Below are 21,615 nucleotides of genomic sequence, written 5' to 3' on the forward strand. Positions count from 1 at the left end.
TTTCTTCCCTCTTAGAAGATTGATTCATTTTTAGTTTGGGTTCATTTTTAGTAACTGATTTGTACTTTCTCGGGTTTAGTATCAAAATTATATGAGTTTCCTGAGTTGAAAGTCGTCTTTTAATTTTGCTTGAATGTTCTGAAACAGTGCAATAACTTACGACGGTGGGATTTGAAAAATTTGAAATAAAAAACAAATTATTTGCTTCTTGACATATTAATTTTGTATGTCATAGAAACATAGAAAATAGGTGCAGGAGTAGGCCCTTCAGCCCTTCGAGCCAGAACCGCCATTCAATATGATCATAGCTGATCATCCAGATTCAGTACCCTGTTCCAACTTTCTCCCCATATCCCTTGATTCCAATAGCCCTATGAGTTATATCCAACTCTCTCATGAATACATCAAGTGAATTGGCCTCCATGCCTTCTGTGGCAGAGAATTCTACAGATTCACAATGTTTTATTGCAAGTCTCTGTTGCACATTCAGTTTTGCTCTGAGCTTTCAAAATGCAATGCCAATTATTGCAGCTTTTGTGGGGAAAGTTTCTGAAGTGCTTTTGTCCTGTCAGTGACACAGAAAAAGGGTTTTTGCAGATTTGTTCCTTTGCCCTCATCATGATTGACTAAACTGCTTTTTTATTTCTATCATTCTGTCTTTGGGAAGCAGGTTCACCTCGAGACACAATTAGTGCAGAAAAATTGTTTGCAATGCTGCAAGATGGAAACACTGAGGTGATCATTATGGATGCACGGAGCTCCAAGGATTACCAGGAATCTCACATACACATGGCCAGGTCATGTTGTATAAGTGTGCCAGAGGAAGCTATCAATCCAGGGTAGGAAATTCAGTCCATTTGGAATTGACAGCAGATGCTATTTTAAAGTTTGAGAAAGAAGTTGGACACTTTGCTTTCATGAAGATATTTTACGTTTCTATCTATCTGCCTCAAGTTAATATTTCTGGAATTCTTCCCTGCAGAATCACTGTCAACCAGATAGAGTTGAGACTGCCAGAAGAATCAAAGGAGACATGGCAGAAGCGGCAGTTTGTTGATTACATTATTTTGTTGGATTGGTTAAGTTCCATCAACCAGCTGAAAATAGGAACTGTTCTTCAGAGTCTCAAAGATGCACTTTATAAGGTTTGTAAATTACTTACAACATGAACAGTGTGGAGTTGTCTTATGTTTATGACTGTGTGCCAGCACTGTTGCTGTATGATCAATGAATGGTGCATCCAGATTTAATTATTACCCTGCCAATTCTCCACATAATATCAACTCCATCTTGATACCCTAAATCCATTGTCAACAATTGGCAGTACACACCTGCACCACAATATCCTTTTGCATGACGATGAGAACATTATAGGGCGGAACATGGGACAGCAACAATATCTTTTAGTGATGGAAGGGCTATGTACACTAATGCCACGACTATTGAATTTTCTACTTTTATCTTATGCAGTGGGATAGCCAGGTAATTCTTCAGAGTGAACCAATGGTATTGGAGGGTGGCTATGACAATTGGCTTCGCTGCTACCCAATGTATACCACCAATCCCAAAGTGGCTGTTCCAAAGGAAGAATCCTGTACTGCTGTCCAAGTGTCCTGTAAGTACGCTGCTTCCTGCATAAATGATGGCTTTGAAAATAATTTTTAACGTGACTATATAACATCCTTAAAGAGAGGGGTGAAAATATTTATACGTTTCTTTGAAACAGTAAGTGGAGCATAAGCAGTCTAGTGCAATGTGTGTGGTGGTGATTGGTGAATTTACTTAGGGAATCGGGGACAGAGGAATCGTAAGAATATAATAATTACATTTCAGAAATGCATAACATGTTTTGGATTACGCATCAGCCTGAGAATAAATGATAAATCTGTTGGCGTGTTGTGTTGGAAGGGGTAATATTAATCTGAAATCTCCCCCTTTTAGGATGGCATAAAGAGGACCTGGCTAATTCTTAACAGGCATTCAGTGGGACTTTCAATGCCCACACTCTTTAAGCTATTTAGCATTGGAAGATTTGAATGACATAAAAGTATTAAATACTGAGTGAATAAATTCCCTCAGAGAAAATGTGGTGTGTTTGAAATATGCTGTGGGTGATGGAAGGGAAAATAACAAGAATAGCTTCCATGTGCGATCTTGCAATAATTCTGGGTGTCAAGTAGGTAATTTTGGTTATGATCTCACTGTTACCCACCCCACCCTCCCCGTTTCTCTTAATTACTTAATGGTACTAATGCCCAACAAGGATCTACCAGCTTTGCTGTGGTACCTCACCAATGCACTGAAACTGTGTCATTGTGGAAGATCTTCCAGCCCTTCCCTGCAAGGGAAAGTTATTGAATATTGAGTAGAAATGTGTGACAAATGTTTGTTTCTCCTCCAACCTTAAGCCAATTGGTGCGTGGGCAACTGTAAGCCACAGTTACTATAGCAGCTGTGCTATAGTAACTTCTTCATGATATCTTCATGAAAGCAAAGTGTCCAATTTTAGTTTGTGCAACCGAATGCTAAATCAAAGCTTGGAACAAAATACTGTGTTTGTTATTTTATAACAGTGAACTTTAGTTATCCATCTTTGGAGGAACCACTTCCTCTTCACCCACCTCCTGCAGACCACGATGAAGTGGAGGCATTCCAAGAATTGGGAAGTTTGAATGGAAACATAGCTGAGTTGGAAGGGACAACAAAAGAAGTCAGCATAGAAACAATTGCTAATGGTGTCCCTGGTCCGAAAGTTTCAGTATCAACTGGTGTGCTGCCTGCTGCAGTGAAAACCATTCCACAGGTATGTGTGCTATAATACTGAGATTGCAGTGTCCTCTAAAATTCTAGCTTCCATGGTTCTGACCCATATTTCATTTTTACTGTATCCCTTTTTAAGTAAAATGAAAACAAACCTTCTGCCCAGAGTTCATTGCTGTGAAGTCTTGGTTCATTTTTCTTTTTGTCTTTTAAGCTGGTGTGAATAAAGCTAGGGTCTTGTAATGTGTGATATACCTGGAACTTTGAAGTGGGTTAATCATTGTGTTGATGGCAAGGATAGGCTGGGGGTACAGAATCTGTATATTTTACACCTTTCCATCAGTGCAGCATGTCCTTTGGGCATGTCCTATAGCATCGTGTTTTAAATCTTCACATTTCTTTGTTTATATTCTTACTCATAGCTTTTGTTTTACTTTTTCTCTCTCTAATCTGCTGATTGAACATCCTCTACAATTTATCCAGTGGATCCATTACATAATCATGCCTTCCTCACACATTCTGTGCCACTTACTTTCTTCTTGTTATAAGGACCCTCAACCTGAATAGGTAGTTTCTTCCATTGATGCTGCCTGTCTGCTGCTGAGTATTTTCAGCATTTTCTATTTTTATTTCATTTGTCCACATTTTTTGATTTTTCAATTATGACTGTTCTCTATTTCCAATTTTTTTGCTAGGCAGCCAGATGTGTCCTTGCCAATATGTTACCTCATGATTTGTTTAATTTTCCGTGACCTTTGTGATACCTAATCAAGTCTTCAGTATTCATCTTTCTTTCCCTTTCAGCAAGCAACTATTTCTATCGGATATCAAAAGGCTTAAATTATAGCTTCTGCTTTGGTAGCTCCATGCTACATTGTGACATTATGAATTCACAAAATGTGAATTTAATTGATCTATCATTTCTTAATTCTCGATTATTGAAATGAAATTGGCCTTATGTAATAATAAAATCAACTTTTTTTCATATTTTTAAAAGTCATACTTCCAAAAAATCCCATGTTTTGTGCTTTCCCCAATCTAGTCAAAAGATGTTATTCTACATGCATGTGCTCATCTGCAGCCAGCTTTCAGGAAGTAGGCAAAACAGTCATTGTTAGTTATGCTTATGTTCCCATTTTTGAATAATGATCCACTTACTCGAGTCATCTGTTTTGCATTAATTGCACATCTTGAGATTGAAAATGTGCAATGAATTCCAGGTGTATTGTCTCTGATTGTAACCTTGATTGTAAATTCTGAATTGCAGTAGTGGAATATTTTGGATAATCTGTATTAAGTGTTTATTAAAGTGAATATCTTTTAAGATTCACAGGCGCAATTATATTTTTATGTATTTGAACAGATTGATCGAACTAAGAAACCTGCACTAAAAATGCCAGAGAGGCCTCATCCCAAATCTGACATTGCTGGTACAGATAGCCTACCAGTTCACAACGGACCAGTGATACCTGATCGGTCAACAAAGCCATTTGTGGAACCACAAAACCGGTTAACAAATGAAGAAATAAGTCAGATCCATGCTGAAGCAGCACTGATTAAGGAGAAGGCCAGAAAGGAAAAAGAACAGCGTGGACGCAGACAGGAAGAGCAAAGAAAAAAGGAGCAATTGGAGAGAGAAAAGGAAAAAGAGCAGCAAGAGGAAGAAGAAAAAGAGCTCAAACAAAAAGCAGAGCAAGACAGACAGAGCAAAGAAACTGAAGAGCAGAGAAGACAGGAACAGGAAGACAAGGGGCAGAGAGAGGAAGATGAAAGGAAACTATTAGCAGAGCAAGTCAAGAAATCTTTGGAAGAAATGGACAAAAATGAAGGTCAGAAAAGAGAGCAAGCGGATATGAGGAAAGATGTGCAAGAGCAATCTATACCCGAGCCAGAGGTCAGCAGCACCAGTAGAGAAAAGCAGGTACTTCAACACTTCAAATTGCAAAATATTAAAAAACAGCTAAACAAAGTACCAACGGGGACAAACGTGATGGCTTAGTATTATATTTTCAAAGAGATTTTAAATTTGTTACACTAATGGTCTTAAAATGAATATATTCTGGTTAAACTCATCTGCCTTAGTAAATTCTGGATTCCTTTTCATTAATCATAATCATATTTTATTAGCCAAGAATGTTTTGCAACATACGAGGAATTTGATTTGCCATATAGTCATACTAATAAAAAGCAACAAGACAAACAAAATACATTTTAACATAAACATCTACCACAGTGACTCCTCCACATTCCTCACTGATGGAAGGCAAAAAAAAAAGTTCAATCTCTTCCCTTCTTTGTCCTCCTGCGGTCGGGGGTCTCGAGCCTTCCGATGACGGGACGATCTTGGCTCCCATAGTCGGTGGTTGGGTCCTCTGCATCGGGGCGATCGAGCTCCCGCATCGAGGGGATCTCAGCTCCCCCGCGTCGGGCGATCGGACCCCGGGTAGGGCCTAGTCGAACCTTATGCGACTTTGAAGCTTCCCGACATCAGTCTCTACCCGAGACTGCGAGCTCCTCGATGGTGAAACCCACAGGCCGCGGGTTGGAGCGTTGATCCCAGGCAAGGGATCGCAGGCTCCGATGGTAAGTCCACAAAGTCAGTCTCGAGCAAGGCCGCCAGCTCCATGATGTTGGGCCGCAGAGCGACCAGAGACACGATCAGGAAAACAAATTGCATCTCCGGCAAGGTAAGAGATTGAAAAAAGTTTCCCCCGATCCCCCCCCATCCCCCACATAAAACAAACCAGAGAACATAACACATACTTTTTAAAACACACTAAAAATAACAAAAAAGACGAAACGACAGACAGATCGTTGGCGAGGCTGCCATCGCTGATGGCGCCACCAGGTGGATTCAGTTTCATTGCTAAATTATTCATTGTCCTCTGTGCTTTGAATTATTGGACCACATTTGTGTTGCAATTTGTCCTTGTTCTTCTGGCTATCAATTGATTTTGCCCCCTGGGTAATTTCCTCACTTTTGTCCATCATCTTTCTCATTGCAAGTTGTTGAGACACAAGCCCGAGCTTGATGTATTGAAAGATGACTCCAGTGCATTAGGGTGATTAAAAAAGCAGAAAATTGGCACAGCTAATAGATCCACTACCTCTCATGGCTAGAGACTCGGTCTCTGTTCAATCCCGATCTCAGGTATTGTCTGTGTGGTGGTTGCACATTCTGCCTGTAATCATGTGGGGTCTCCTCTTGGCATTCCAGTTTTCTCCCACCTCCATAAGGCATCTGGGTTGTAAATTAATTGGCCTCTGCACATTCTCCCTTCCATGTAGGGGAAATTGATGGGAATGTGGAGTGAATAAAATAATGGCATTAATGTATGGTTAGTATAAAAAGGTGTTGATGGTTTGCTTGGACTATGTGGCCTGTAGTGCCTGTTTCCATGTTGTATGTTTCTGTAAGTCTAAGCATGGTACAGTGAGAGATAGAAGCATGGAGTCATACAACATACAACGCACGGTAGCGCAGCGGTAGAGTTGCTGCTTTACAGCGAATGCAGCGCCGGAGACTCGGGTTCGATCCTGACTACGGGTGCTGCACTGTAAGGAGTTTGTACGTTCTTCCCATGACCTGTGTGGGTTTACTCCGAGATCTTCGGTTTCCTCCCACACTCCAAAGACGTACAGGTATGTAGGTTAATTGGCTGGGTAAATGTAAAAATTGTCCCTAGTGGGTGTAGGATAGTGTTAATGTACGGGGATCACTGGGCGGCACGGACTTGGAGGGCCGAAAAGGCCTGTTTCCGGCTGTATGTATATGATATGATATATGATATGATATGAATGCCCTTTGACTAAACTCGTCCATGCCGACCAAGATGGCGACTAAGCAAGTCCCATTTGCCCTCGTTTACCCCATATCACTAAACTTTTCTTATCCATGCAGTGTCCAAATGTTTTTTGGTATTTTAAATGTTGGTATTGTACCTAGCTTAATGCCATTCTCTGACCGCTCATTCCATCTCGCACTCTGCCCATCAGTTCTTAATTCCCTTAACCTGGGACTAAGACTCTACAATTACCCTATGCCCTTGATGATTTTACACATCTTTAAGAATCATCCACTCAGCCTCCTGAGCTCCAAGGAAATATGTTCCAGCCTGCCCAACCTCGCCTTACAGCACAGGCTCTTGCATTCTGGCAACATGCTCTTAAATCTTTTCTCTACTCTTCCAGCATCTTTCCTACAGCAGGGCAAGCAAAACTGAACACAATACTTTAAGGGCTTTCTCACAAATGACTTGTACAACTGTAACATAACAGCTCCACTTCCACCTCCAATTCCCTGTGTCATAAAAGCCAGTGTACCATAAACCTCTTTGCGATCCTATCTACCTGCAATGTCACTTTCAGGGAATTATGTACTTATACTCTTAATTCACTCCATTCCACAATACTTCCCAGGGCCCCCCGTTCGCTCTGAAGGTCCTGTCCTGGTTTGACTTCATAAAATGCAACTCCTCGCACCTATGAAATTGCAATCACCATTCCTTGGCCCACTTGCCCAGCTGATCAACATCCCACTGTAAAGCTTGATAACCATCTTCACTGTTTATAAGAATTAATGGGAATCTGATGGGCAATTTTTTTACACCAAGGGTGGTAGGTACATGGAACGAGCTGTCTAGGGACAGTTACTATCACAAAGTTAAAAAAAATATTTGATCAGATACCTAAATAGGATAGATTTAGAGGGATATGTGGAAATGCAGGCGGGTGGGAATAGTGTAGATGGGGCATGTCTGTCAGTGTGGGCAAGTTAGGCCAAAGGGCCTATTACCACGCTGTATGACTCTAGCCATTCAGCACCTCCTTGACTATTACTGACTGTCCTCATGAAATCTCCATTAACTTTATCATGTTCACTAGTCTTCATTTCTTTCTCCTTAGTAAAAATATAGGAGCGATACTCATTGAGGAGCTTGCCCATCTCCTGCGACTCCGTAGATATATGACCACTTTGGATTCTATGGGGTCCTATTTGCTCCCTAATTAGCCTTTTCTACTTCATGCACTTAAAATCTCTTTGGATTCTCTTTATTCTTATCTACCAGAGCTATCTAATTCTGCCCTCCTGATTTCCTCCTTCAGTATTCGTTCCTTTTCTGCGAAATTGTGTGCCACATTGTTTTCAATAGTTCCCATTGTCTTGGCTCAGAGCCCAGCTGCTACTCTGTTGCTCCAAATGCAGCATCTAGTTGCTGAGCCAGAGCTGGCTGGGTAGGATTTCCAATCTGCTCAATCTTATTCTCTCATTTTGTAATGGCTTCAATAATTCTAAATGGGGAATACTTCTGGATATGATCATCTATTTTAATACTGATAGTCTTTTGAAACATTGCTTCATACTTGGAAGGTTGGATTATGTCTGATGGAGTGAAATGAAAGAAGGCATTTGGAAAGAACATAAGTGCTCGTCCTGAGTTGTTCAAGCTTGGCTGTTCAGGTCAGTTGATTTACAGTAGAAATGGAGTAGGTAGATGAGCATATTGTCCAACAGAGACCAATGTGGAGCAGCATTGAGCTGCTCAATTAAGTTTCATCAACATGCAAAGGCTGTGTCCATCACTCGGCTGCCACTGCCGCTTACTTTCAGCAGGCAGCTTGTTTTGAATTCTAGATGTGATCTGTTCACTTTTAGTTAAAGGATTTTCCTCATCCAAAGCTATGTGATGTGATGAGAGATTTTCAATTCCAAATGATTGCTCAGACTTTAGCTTTTTATTTTAAAAAGGAAATTGAAATTAGTGATCGAAATCTGAGTCTTTGAAATCTATTATTTCCTAATGTCCTTCAGTTAGAAAGGAAAGAAACTTCAAATTTAAGTGATGAACAATAAATGCAGCTTGTAGGGAGGAGGGTGGCTTTTTATACCGAGTTTAAAAAAAGGAAGTGCAGGAAAATTGGATTAAACTTGATGCAACCTAAAACCAGCATTTAATGATTTTAAAAGTTGGTGTTCGTCTGCAAGTTTGGTCATTGCAGGAAGGGCTGTCATTGGTTTATAATAGCTATTTTTACATTTCGGCAAAGCAGCAAGATCTTGGTCAAAGGGGACAGGAAAATGGAGGCCAGCAATCACCAGTGTTTATAGAGGATGAAAGAACAAATGTAAGCAATTCATGGTGCAACTGCCCCAGTCTAGTTTGACATCTAAAACCATAATATTCCTTCAGCAGCCATTGAGCAGTACTTTGGCATATCATTGCCTGCAAGTAATAAATGTTCCTGTACTTTGCTTTAATATGAAGAAAAATATTAAATATGTTTAGGCTCTTCTCCCTAGAGAAAGCAGATAAAACGAAAACAAATTTTCAAATGAGAATTTATTTTGAAGTAAAACTATTCTGTCCGTTTCATTGACGATTAATCAAAATTCAGACAAGATTTTTCATTAAGTTATTGGTACCTGGAAAGTTCTTAATGAGGAAAAAAAATCACTCCACTGATAATTTCAGAGTTTTTGTTTGAATATTTTGGTTTCTAACCGTGACTAGGCATGCGTGGTCAACAAGCTGCATGACTGACTGAAATTTCCTCTGTGCTGCATTGTGATTCTGAGACCATAGTTTTAAGCAAATATATTAAAAACGGTTTATAAGAAAATTCATCATGCACGATGTTTGAGAATACTTTCCTTTAAAATGTTTATTTAAAATGTAGGAACCTCGAGATATGTTAACCAGAGCAAGAAGTGAAGAAATGGGTCGGACTGTTCCAGGCCTGCCAGCAGGATGGATGAAGGTACAGTGGGCATGTTTTGACTTGTTAGAAGTTTAAATAATCAGTTGCATATTCTCCCATGTGATTTATTTGCTTTTTTTCCCCAAATACGTGAAAAAAATCTATAACTTAGGAAAACAAGTGCTTTATACATAGTCCCATCTTTTGTCTCTTAGTGCCTGCTGAATTTCTCCAGTACATGCATATCATAAACTCATGCTAGGTTCAGCTTGACACTGACATTTTATTTTCCCTGTACACTTGTAACAGTAGCACAGTAGAGATGGGCCTTTTAAACTTGCTTGTTGGGCTGACATGCTTTTCACTTGAAATAATGGTAGCAAGTTTTAATTGTATGGAGATTGGTTTTGGAATCAAGAAACTGACTATCCAAGTTCTGCTTGAAAATTCTGCACAAATACATTCTTGAGTGAGGGTAGTGATTTCTATCAAGTCGAGTATCAAGGTTTGTTTAAATCAAATAAACAATTTGTAGGCATTTTATTAAGTTTTTCATAATCCTGCATGATCTTCTTTATTTTCCATTCTGAAAGATTTGGCTTGCCGAATCCTCTTTTGATACTTTGATTAGGATAATGCAAATCTAGCTATCTTGAGTACAATTTTCACTTTGACTCTATTCCTTATTAGTTTCTTGATGTGGTGACTGGAACCTACCGATACTATCATTCACCGACCAATGCTGTTCACATGTACCCACCTGAAATGGTGCCTTCGATCACACCACCTGCAACCCCTCCAACTCACAAAGCCAAACCACAAAGTGCAACAGATGCTGACGTCCCCAAACTGAAACGCTCCTACTCCTCGCCAGATATTGCTCAAGCAATTCACGATGAGCAAAGGAAGGTGATAACAACCAAACTGGTGCCCACAATCAATCGGGAAACAAAGTAGGTTTTAAAAAAATCTTCCAGCTACTTTGTGTGTGTTTATGTATTGACTTATTGCTTTTTATATTATACTTTGTAACCTCCTTTTGATTTCTTCCCACTCCTTTGTCATGGATACACTGGACTTAACTAGTGAATCCATACTCAGCCAATATAATCATTTCCTTATTCCCCTTTTGAATCTTGCACCCCCCCCCCCCCCACTGCAAATCATCAGGCAAAGCTCTGGACAACAGCCATGAGATTATGGTGTGCTTGATAAGGCTGTGTCTGTTATTCAGTCTTAATTGCAGTGTTGTAGTGTCATAATCAGCTAAACCATGAAAATTCTCTTCAATGGCCAATTATAAAAGCTTCATTTACAGTGGTTTGTGTTTTAGACAGTAAGAGGTGTTCCACTGTTCTGAAATAAGTGAAATTTGTGCCTCTTTTTAGACCTGCTGTCTGCAGCAAAACTGAAATCTCAAGCCCTTCAGCTTCTCAAATCCGAAACTTAAATCCTGTGTACGGAGGCTTGGGTCGAGCCCTGACTGGTCTACGCAACCTTGGCAACACCTGCTACATGAATTCCATCTTGCAGTGTTTATGTAACACTCCACGACTGGCTGAGTACTTCACTAAAAATTGTTACCAACGAGATATAAACAGGTAAAAGTTTTCACTTATAAACAAGTTCAAGTGCAACAGTCTAGAACCTAGATCAAGCAAGGAATATAAGAAATGTGGAGTGCAGTTAGGAGGAAAATCAGGAGAGCAAAATGAGGCAAGAGATTGATGTGGCAGATAAGAAAAAGGGTATATTGAGAACAGAAGGCTAACGAAGGAGAGAGTAGGTCTCATTAAGAATAAAAAGCTGATAAATTACTTCTCATGGGGGCAACAGCGCAGGAGACAAACCCTTTGGCTCAACTTGTCCATGTTGTCTCAGTCATCCAAACTGCCCAACTAAGCTAGTCCCATGTGCCCATGTTTGGACACACATCCTTCTAAACCTTTCATATCCATGTCCCTGTCCAAATGTCTTTTAATTGTTGTTATTGCACCTGCCTTAACCACTTCTTCTGGCAACTTGTTCCACATACCCTACACAACCCTAGTTTGACTTTCCAAAATGCAACACCTCCCACTTATCTGAATTAAATTCCCTTTAGCATTCCTCAGCCCACTTATCCAGCTGATCAAGATCCCACTATAATTCTTGATAACCTCCCTCACTGTCTACGATACCACTTATTTCAGTATCATCTACAAACGTAGTAAATACTAACTATATTTTCATCCAGGTCATCAGCACAGATGACAAACAGCAATGGGCTCGCCACAACTCCTGCGGCACATCATGAGTCATAGGCCTGGAGTCGGAACAACAGCTTTCCATCGTCCCGCACCAATTATGTATCCAATTAGCTAATTTTCCAGAGACCGTACAATCTAACCTTCCAGACTAGCCTAGTATGCAGGAACTTGTCAAAGGCTTTGTTGAATCCAAATGGACTTGTCCATTACCCTAGTTTGACTTTCATCAATTTCCAGGGTTATCTCTCAAAACAAGACTATCGGATTTGTGAGACACGATTTCCCATGAACAATATCCCACTAACTATCTCCAATCAGTCTGTCATTCCAAATCCTGGTAGATCCTGTCCCTCATAATCCCCTCCAATAACTTGCCCATCGCTGATGTCATGCTCACCCGTCTGTAATTCCCTGGATTGTCCTCGCTGCCCACAAATAACGGTGTACAATTATCACCTTCCAGTCTTCTGGAACTTCACATTTGGTTAAAGATGATGTAAATATCTCTGCAAGATGCTCCATAATTTCTTCCCCAGCTTCCCACAAAGTCTGAGAATGCATTTGGTCTGGCAAGGTTTTATCAACTTTAATGTGCTTTTAGACTGCAGTATTGAAAGCACCATCACTTCACAAAAGCAGGGTATCGTCGAGTTCTGAGCTTGAAGCCGAGTTTCCTAATTCACCGAGAACACACTATTTGAAGTAGAAATCTCTGCCTGCTCGTTATAACGAAGCCAAATTTTGAAGACAAATTGCCCTCGCAACAAGTGAAGAAATGCCAACAATTGATAGTTCAATATGTATTATTAACAATTTTGATATTCTTTTATTGTAGGTCAAACATTCTTGGTCATAAAGGTGAGATTGCTGAAGAGTTTGGCATAATTATGAAGACTTTATGGTCAGGACAATACAAATGCATCAGTCCAAGAGACTTCAGAGGGTGCATAGGAAAAATAAATGAAACATTTGCAGAGTATGTGCAGCAGGATTCCCAGGAACTGCTCCTTTTTCTTATGGATGGGCTTCACGAAGATCTAAATGAAGTAAGAAGTGATTGCATGCTGTGTGTGCAGAGCGGACAAATTATTTGTGGAGATCTGTTTCAGGGAATGAAGACACATATCTGTGAGACAGTTTGGAGAATATGTATCATATCATATCATATCATATATATACAGCCGGAAACAGACCTTTTCGGCCCTCCAAGTCCGTGCCGCCCAGCGATCCCCGTACATTAACACTATCCTACACCCACTTGGGACAATTTTTACATTTACCCAGCCAATTAACCTACATACCTGTACGTCTTTGGAGTGTGGGAGGAAACCGAAGATCTCGGAGAAAACCCACGCAGGTCACAGGGAGAACGTACAAACTCCTTACAGTGCAGCACCCATAGTCAGGATCGAACCTGAGTCTCCGGCGCTGCATTCGCTGTAAAGCAGCAACTCTACCGCTGCGCTACCATGCCGCCCTGCAGGTACAGGGTCCTCCATAATCTTTGGGACAAAGACCCACCATTTATGTATTTGCCTCTGTACTCCACAATTTGAGATTAGCAATAGAAAAAACTGCCTGTGGTTAAAGTGCACATTGTCAGATTTTAACAAAGGCCAGTTTTATACATTTTGGTTTCATCATGTAGAAATTACAGCAGTGTTTATACATAGTCCCCCCATTTCAGGGCATCCTAATGTTTGGGACACAGCAATTTCATGTAAATGAAAAAGGTCATGTTTAGTATTTTGTTGCGTATCCTTTGCATGCAATGGCTGCTTGAAGTCTGCGATTCATGGACATCACCAATTGCTGGGAGTCTTTGGTGATGCTCTGCCAGGCCTGTATTGCAGCCATCTTTGGCTTATGCTTGTTTTGGGGGCTAGTCCCCTTCAGTTTTCTCTTCAGCATATAAAAGGCATGCTCAATTGGGATCAGATCAGGTGATTAACTTGGCCACTCAAGAATTGACCATTTTTTAGCTTTGAAAAACTCCTTTGTTGCTTTAGCAGTATGTTTGGGGTCATTGTCTTGCTGTAGAATGAACCGCTGGCCAATGTGTTTTGAGGCATTTGTTTGAACTTGAGCAGATAGAATGTGTCTATACACTTCAGAATTCATTATGCTATAACCATCAACAGTTGTATCATCAATGAAGATATGTGAGCTGGGACCTTCAGCAGCCATACATGACCAGGCCATAACACCCCCACCACCGTGTTTCACAGATGAGGTGGTATGCTTTGGATCTTGGGCAGTTCCTTCTCTCCTCCATACTTTGCTCTTGCCATCACTCTGATATAAGTTAATCTTCGCCTCATCTGTTCACGAGACCTTTTTCCAGAACTGTGGTTGCTCTTTTAAGTACTTCTTGGCAAACTAACCTGGCCATCCTATTTTTCCGGCTAACCAGTGGTTTGCATCTTGCACTATAGCCTCTGTATTTCTGTTCATGAAGTCTTCTACGTACAGTGGTCATTGACAAATTCACACCTGACTCCTGAAGAGTGTTTCTGATCTGTCAGACAGGTGTTTGGGGATTTTCCTTTATTATTTGTCTTTATTATAGAGGATTCTTCTGTCATCAGCTGTGGAGGTCTTCCTTGGCCTGCCAGTCCCTTTGCAATTAGTAAGCTCACCAGTGCTTTCTTTCTTAATGATGTTCCAAACAGTTGATTTCGGTACGCGTGTGGTTTGGCTGATGTCTCTCACAGTTTTCTTGTTTCTCAGTCTCACAATGGCTTCTTTGACTTTCATTGGTACAACTTTGGTCCTCATGTTGATAAACAGAAATAAAAGTTTACAAAGGTGATGGAAAGACTGGAGGAAAGACAAGGTGCTGAGACCTCTCTTGTACCTGCATTTAGGAGGCATTTAAACACACCTGAGCAATTACAAACACCTGTGAAGCAATGTGTCCCAAACATTATGGTGCCCTGAAATGGGGGGGGGCTATGTATAAACACAGCTGTAATTTCTACATGTGGAAACCAAAATGTATAAAAATACCCTTTAATAAATCTGACAATGTGCACTTTAACCACATGTGAGTTTTTCTATTACAAATCTCAAATTGTGGAGTACAGAGGCAAATAAATAAATTATGGGTCTTTGTCCCAAACATTATGGAGGGCACTTTATTTGATAGCAAAATTTTGCAAAATGAGGGTTTGTTTATATATACATTTTAAGGGAAAATGATATAATATATATTGGGTATGGTTGATGAGATAGCAACATATCCTGTGGGCCATGTGGTTGACCCTTGTACTGTAAATGTGCTTATATGGTTATAAAATTTACAATGGGCTCTCTTTCTATTTTTCTTTTTCTTTGCCTATGCTTATGCCTGTGGCTGCATTCATAAGGTTAGATGTGTCTGGTTTCCTCTCAATATGAAACCTATAAATCTAACATTAGCATTCTAATAAACCATAAGACATAGGAGCAAATATAGTCCATTTGGCCCATTGAGTCTGCTCTGCCATTTGATTATGGCTTATCCATTTTTCCCTCTCAACACCATTCTCCTGCATTCTCCCAGTAACCATTGCCCAGACTAATCAAGAACCTATCAATCTCCATTTAAAAAATACCAAATGACTGTCTCCACAACCATCTGTGGCAATGAATTCTACAGACTCACCACCCTATGGCTAAAGAAATTCCTCATTATCTCCATTCTAGGTGTACTTTTATTCTGAGCTCTGCCTTCAAGTCCTGGGCTCTCTGACTATTGGAAGCATCCTCTTCACATCCACTCTTTCTAGGCCTTTCATTAATCAGTAGGTTTCAATGAGTTCCCCCCTCATCCTTCTAAACTCCAGTGAATACAAGGCCAGAGCCATCAAACGCTCCTCCTATGTTCCAATGGTGGAGCAGAATTCTGTTTTTTGTTTAATCTAGTTTAGAGACACAATGTGGAAACAGGCTCTTTGGCCCACCGAGTCCGCACCCACCAGCGACCCCCCGCACATTAACACTGTCCTACACACATAAGGGACAATTTACACATATACCAAGCCAATTAACCTACAAACCTGTACACCTTTGGAGTGTGAGACAAACTGAAGATATCAGAGAAAACCCATGCGGAGAACGTACAAACTCCGTACAGACAGCACCCGTAGTCAGGATCGAATCCGGGTCTCCGGCGCTACAAGCGCTGTAAGGCAGCAACTCTACCGCAGCGCCACCGTGCCGCCCCTCTCTTTTCTCTTGATTCTCCCTCTCGATTCTCTTTTCCTGTTACAGTTTCAAATGCTTCAAACCAGCTTTGTTTACCCAACAAAGCTACGATAATACTTGCGCAGCAATATTATTACCTCTAAAATTCTGATGTTTCCTGTGACATCTCAAAAGACCATAGGATATTATCATTCACTCTATACTTTATCATAAGTAAATTGATCAATGCTTATTCAGTCAGGCAAGCAGTAGCCTGAGCAGGAATATCCACAACTACATTAACTTCCCAAATATATATGGTCAATATATATAACTTTATTGTATCAGTATGTTGTTTAAATTTCTAAAGGTGGTTTCTAAAGGCAAATATGTGTTTGAATGTACATGCCTATAAGTATTGTCTTGCAGCCATAGAAATTGTACGTTTCAGTATAAAACAGTTTTTGTCAAGGATCAATCACTTTAACTAAATGGCAGAACAGGTTTGAGAGCTAAATGGCTTACTATAACTGATGCATTGTGAGTCTCCAAACTAAATATTAGACATCTGAAATAAAGGAATATGTTATACAGGTCAGCCAGCATGGTTGCACTTGTTTAATTGCAGATACCATAGTAGCATTTAAGAAGTTTTTAGATAGTCATGTGGATATGCTGGGAATGGAGGGATATGGATCACATACAGGCAGATGAGATTGATTTATTATGGCATCATGTTCGGCACAGAATTTGTGGGCCCCAGTGCCTGTTTTTGTGCTATTCTATGTAATTGGGAAAGTCCCATTCTACGGGCAGCCCACTGTTCTTTTCACAGGTATAAACAATAGTATGTATGGCAGCTAACTTTCTTCTCTTTTAACCTTCCTTTAGGCTGAAAGGAAACGGTACAAAGAGGAAAATAATGACAGCTTGGATGATACCAGAGTAGCTGATCTGGCCTGGACGAAGCACAAATTTCTCAACAAATCCATAATTGTTGCCCTGTTCCAAGGCCAGTTTAAATCAACAGTCCAGTGTCTGACTTGTCATAAGAGGTCACGAACTTTTGAGGCCTTCATGTATCTATCGCTTCCGCTTCCATCTTCCAGCAAGTGTTCTCTGCAGGTAATGTAATTAACTTACCTGAGTTTTGTAGGTAATGGCCGTTTGTAAGCTTGTTTTATTCAGGATGGGGTCATGATTGGTGGAGAAAGAGAGAAATGAATACAAATTTCTGCTCCTGGTTTGCTGTTTGGGGATCTGATGAAAAGTAGCCATAAGTAGGTGCATTGGTCGTGCCTCCTTCAACGAACTTTTTTGGATATAGATAAAGGAGAGACATTTTGTCAAATGTTCCATTGAATCAATGGGTGTGGGACTGCACCTTGAGGCCCCATTGTACATTGTACAGTGTACATTGTCACCACAATAGGAAAAACTTGCAGTGGAGACGTGGCAGAGTGTGATCATCGGGATGTTGTTTGGGATGGAGTGTTTCAATTATGAGGAGACGTTGGGAGGGTAGGTTTGCTTTCCTTGGAGCAGTAACTAGCAGCAGACCTAGTCGAGAGGTGTATAAAATTAGGAGCAACATGAATAGGGTAGATAGTAGAAAACTTTGCCTGTTGGCCAAGATGTTAAAAACGATAGGGATATGGTCACAAGTGGGATAGGAGGTATTTATTCACAAAATGCTGGAGTAACTCAGCAGGCCAGGCAGCATCTCAGGAGAGAAGGAATGGGTGATGTTTCGGGTCGAGACCCTTCTTCAGACTGATGTCAGGGGAGCGGGACAAAGGAAGGATATAGGTGGAGACAGGAAATCAGAGGCAGAACTGGGAAGGGGGAGGGGGGAAGAGAGGGACAGAGGAACTATCTAAAGTTGGAGAAGTCAATGTTCATACCGCTGGGCTTCAAGCTGCCCAAGTGAAATATGAGGTGCTGTTCCTCCAATTTCCGGTAGGCCTCACTATGGCACTGGAGGGGGCCCATGACAGAAAGGTCAGACTGGGAGTGGGAAGGGGAGTTGAAGTGCTCAACCACCGGGAGATCAGGTTGGTTAAGGCGGATTCAGCGAAGGTGTTGAGCGAAACGATCGCCGAGCCTGCGTTGGTTTCGCCAATGTAAAGAAGTTGACACCTAGAGCAGCAGATACAATAGATGAGGTTGGAGGAGGTGCAGGTGAACCTCTGTCTCACCTGGAAAGACTGTTTGGGTCCTTGGATGGAGTTGAGGGGGGAGGTAAAGGGACAGGTGTTGCATCTCGTGCGGTTGCAGGGGAAAGTGCCCGGGGATGGGGTGGTTTGGGTAGGAAGGGACGAATGGACCTGGGAGTTACGGAGGGAACGGTCTCTGCGGAAAGCAGAAAGGGGAGTGGATGGGAAGATATGGCCAGTAGTGGGGTCCCGTTGTAGGTGACGGAAATGTTGGAGGGTGATTTGTTGGATACGCTGGCTGATGGGGTGGAAGGTGAGAACGAGGGGGAATTCTGTCCTTGTTACGAATGGGGGGAGGGGGAGCAAGAGCGGACCTGCGGGATGTAGAAGAGACCCTAGTGAGAGCCTCATCTATAATGGAAGAGGGGAAGCCCCGTTTCCTGAAGAATGAGGACATCTTGATGGCCTCGTGTGAAACACCTCATCCTGGGCGCAGATGCGGCGTAGACGGAGGAATTGGGAGTAGACTTTTTGCAGGAGACAGGGTGGGAAGAAGTGTAGTCCAGATAGCTGTGCGAGTCAGTGGGTTTATAGTAGATGTCAGTCACTAGTCTGTCTCCTGTGATGGAGATGGTGAGGTCCAGGAACGGGAGGGAGATGTCGGAGATAGTCCAAGTATATTTAAGGGCAGGATGGAAATTGGAAGTGAAGTGTATGAAGTCAGTGAGTTCTGCATGGGTACAAGAGGTAGCACCAATGCAGTCGTCGATGTAGCAGAAGTAGAGTTCGGGGATGGGGCCAGTGTACGTCCGGAACAGGGATTGTTCGACGTACCCGTCAAAGAGGCAGACATAGCTAGGGCCCATGCGAGTGCCCATAGCTACGCCTCTGGTTTGGAGAAAGTGGGAGGAGTCAAAGGAGAAGTTGTTAAGGGTAAGAACCAGCTCTGCTAGGCGGAGGAGAGTGTTATTAGATGGGGATTGGCTGGTTCTACGGTCGAGGAAGAAACAGAGTGCTTCAAGACCATCCTTGTGGGGGATGGGAGTGTAGAGTGACTGGACATCCATGGTAAAGATGAGGGAGTGGGGGCCTGGAAACCGGAAGTTATCGAGGAGATGGAGAGCATGTGAGGTGTCTTTGACGTAGGTGGGGAGGGATTTGACCAGGGGGGATAGGATGGAGCCGAGGGACGTAGGTGGGACAGGAGTACACTTGAGGCAATCAGAAGGATTAAAAGAGAACATGAAATGAATCAAGTGGACAAAGTAATGGAAAATCACGCAGAGTCGCCATATACCAATGCCATCTTGTAGCTTCCACATTTCTGAGAACTTCAATCATGGCCTAAGGAGATAAGCAGGTTCTTGTATTCTCACTTTATAGCTTGGTGTCTTAGTGGCATTGGATCGAACAAGTAGATGTTATCCTGGCCCAGCATGGTACCCTGGACAGTGTTGTGGAATAGAGAGATCTAAGTGCATGGTTCCCTGAAAGTGACGGTTTAGATGGACAGAGTGGTGAAGAAGGCATTTGGCAATCTTGCTGCCTTAGTAAAGGGTACTGAATACAAAAGTTAGGACATTGTGATGCAATTGGGGACTTTTGGGGCAACATTTCACTTGGAAGGTAGTCTGTATTTGGAATGAACTTCCAGAGAAAGCTATAATAAATAGATGCAATTACAATTTTCAAAGATGTATGGACAAATGTATGGGTAGGAAAGGTTTGAAAGAATATGGACCAAATGCAGGCAAATAGGGACTGGCTCTAAATACCATCTTAGTTGGCATGGACAAGTTGGGCTGAAGGGCCTGTTTCCATGCTGTATCGCTCTGGCCAAACCAACTACCCACTCTATACCTGGCTAGGTTTTGATCTTGGTATGTTCTTCTGAGTTTTTGACACACACAGTCATCAACTTCACTGGTTTCTTCCGAAGTCTCACAGCTGGTGATCTTGTAAGGCACCTCGTTGTACGACTTGGTTCTTTATTACCATTTATGCAGCTGGAATCCCAATCTTTATTCATCCTTATCCTTAACAATTTCTAAGTCCTGCTAATGCCAGTCCACAATTACTTCAATCCTTTGGTTCCTTAATTATCAGATTATTTGTTTGTTCTTTTGCAATATATTAGATTATCCCTTTCATAAACATACCCATTTATTTAGCCCGTTCTCCCAATGGTTCACTGGGATGATTTATAATGGGTTAGTTCTCAGGGCTGTAAAGCTGTCTTTGCTATATTCTCAGTTGCCAGTGACCCAGGTGTCGATCACATGACCTTCCTTCCCTGTACTTTGTTCATAGTTCCCAGCATCTCTTTTTAGTCAGCAGTGTCCTTCAGAGCCCGATAGGTTACTTGACATCTCTCTGGCTGCCAGAAATGAGTGTCAAGACACACATTATTTCTTGCAAGCGTAGGTGGATATTTTCAACAATCTAACACTTAGTCTCTCATTGCTGATTTGATTGCTTAGTTTTAATTAAAATCAACATTTTATTTTAAAGGATTGTCTCAAATCATTTTCCAAAGAAGAGAAACTCACAGACAACAATCGCTTCCATTGTAGCAATTGTAAGGCTCACCGCGATTCCACAAAGAAGCTAGAGATCTGGAAACTGCCCCCCATTCTACTGGTCCATCTGAAACGGTAGGGCTGTTTGATAAGTTATAGAGTGATACAGTGTGGAAACAGGCCCTTCGGCCCAACTTTTCCATACTGGCTAACATGTCCCATCTACACTAGCCCCACCTGCCAGCATTTAGCACATATCCCTCCAAACCTATCCTATCCATGTACCTGTCTAACTGTTTCTTAAATGTTGGAATGGTTCCTGCCTTGACTACCTTCTCCGGCAGTTTGTTCCATACATCCACCACCCTTTGTGTGAAAAAGTTACCCCTCGGATTCCTATTAAATCTTTTCCCCTTCACCTTATACCTAAGTCCTCTGGTCCTCGATTCACCTGCTCGGGGCAAGAGACTCTGTGCAACTGACTCTGTGCTTCTACCCAATCTATTCCTCTTATGATCTATTCCTCTTATGATTATTATGATTATGATAATACTTTGGTTTTGGGCTTGGGTTTCTTAGTTGAGCACTTATCCTGGAGTTATAGCACATACTTTGTGTTTTAATTGTAATCTCGATCATGGTTTTCATCACAGATTCTCCTATGAAGGAAGATGGAAACAGAAGTTGCAGACAAATGTTGACTTTCCTTTGGAGAATTTGGAGCTGTCAAACTATGTGATTGGTCCAAAGAACAACGTGAAAAAATACAATTTATTTGCGGTGTCGGTAGGTAACTATTTTATTGCTACATTTCTGGCCTAACATTCTACTTGAATTAGGGTGAGTCCCGCAGTCCTGCCTGTTTGATCTCTCCTTTAAAATAAAACCTCCAATCCAGGCAACATCCTTGTGAATCTTTTCTGCATCCCCCATAGCTTCATCATACCCTTCCTGTAGTATGGTGAGCAAAACTGCCCTCTGTTCTCCCAATGGGTCCAAACCAATGATTTGTAAATCATGTCCCGATTCTTGTACAATGCCACAGCTAATGAAGGCAAGTATATG

The 21,615-nt window shown here is 41.5% G+C and overlaps 1 protein-coding gene across 4 annotated transcripts in view; it reads left to right on the forward strand.

The window, feature by feature from the left end:
- Positions 1-21,615, forward strand: part of usp8 (ubiquitin specific peptidase 8) — a 44,699-nt gene that overhangs the window by 19,381 nt on the left and 3,703 nt on the right. For all 4 annotated transcript variants that reach the window (XM_078427481.1, XM_078427480.1, XM_078427482.1 and 1 more), the window contains exons 7-18: positions 671-839; positions 983-1,145; positions 1,471-1,615; positions 2,574-2,803; positions 4,124-4,681; positions 9,439-9,519; positions 10,150-10,412; positions 10,848-11,060; positions 12,544-12,754; positions 16,767-17,000; positions 20,543-20,685; positions 21,204-21,336. In XM_078427481.1, the coding sequence (XP_078283607.1) occupies positions 671-839; positions 983-1,145; positions 1,471-1,615; positions 2,574-2,803; positions 4,124-4,681; positions 9,439-9,519; positions 10,150-10,412; positions 10,848-11,060; positions 12,544-12,754; positions 16,767-17,000; positions 20,543-20,685; positions 21,204-21,336 (2,543 nt within the window). The remainder of the gene's footprint in view (positions 1-670; positions 840-982; positions 1,146-1,470; positions 1,616-2,573; positions 2,804-4,123; positions 4,682-9,438; positions 9,520-10,149; positions 10,413-10,847; positions 11,061-12,543; positions 12,755-16,766; positions 17,001-20,542; positions 20,686-21,203; positions 21,337-21,615) is intronic.

The sequence above is a fragment of the Rhinoraja longicauda genome, chromosome 33 (genome assembly GCF_053455715.1).
Source record: "Rhinoraja longicauda isolate Sanriku21f chromosome 33, sRhiLon1.1, whole genome shotgun sequence".
Lineage (NCBI taxonomy): Eukaryota > Metazoa > Chordata > Chondrichthyes > Rajiformes > Arhynchobatidae > Rhinoraja > Rhinoraja longicauda.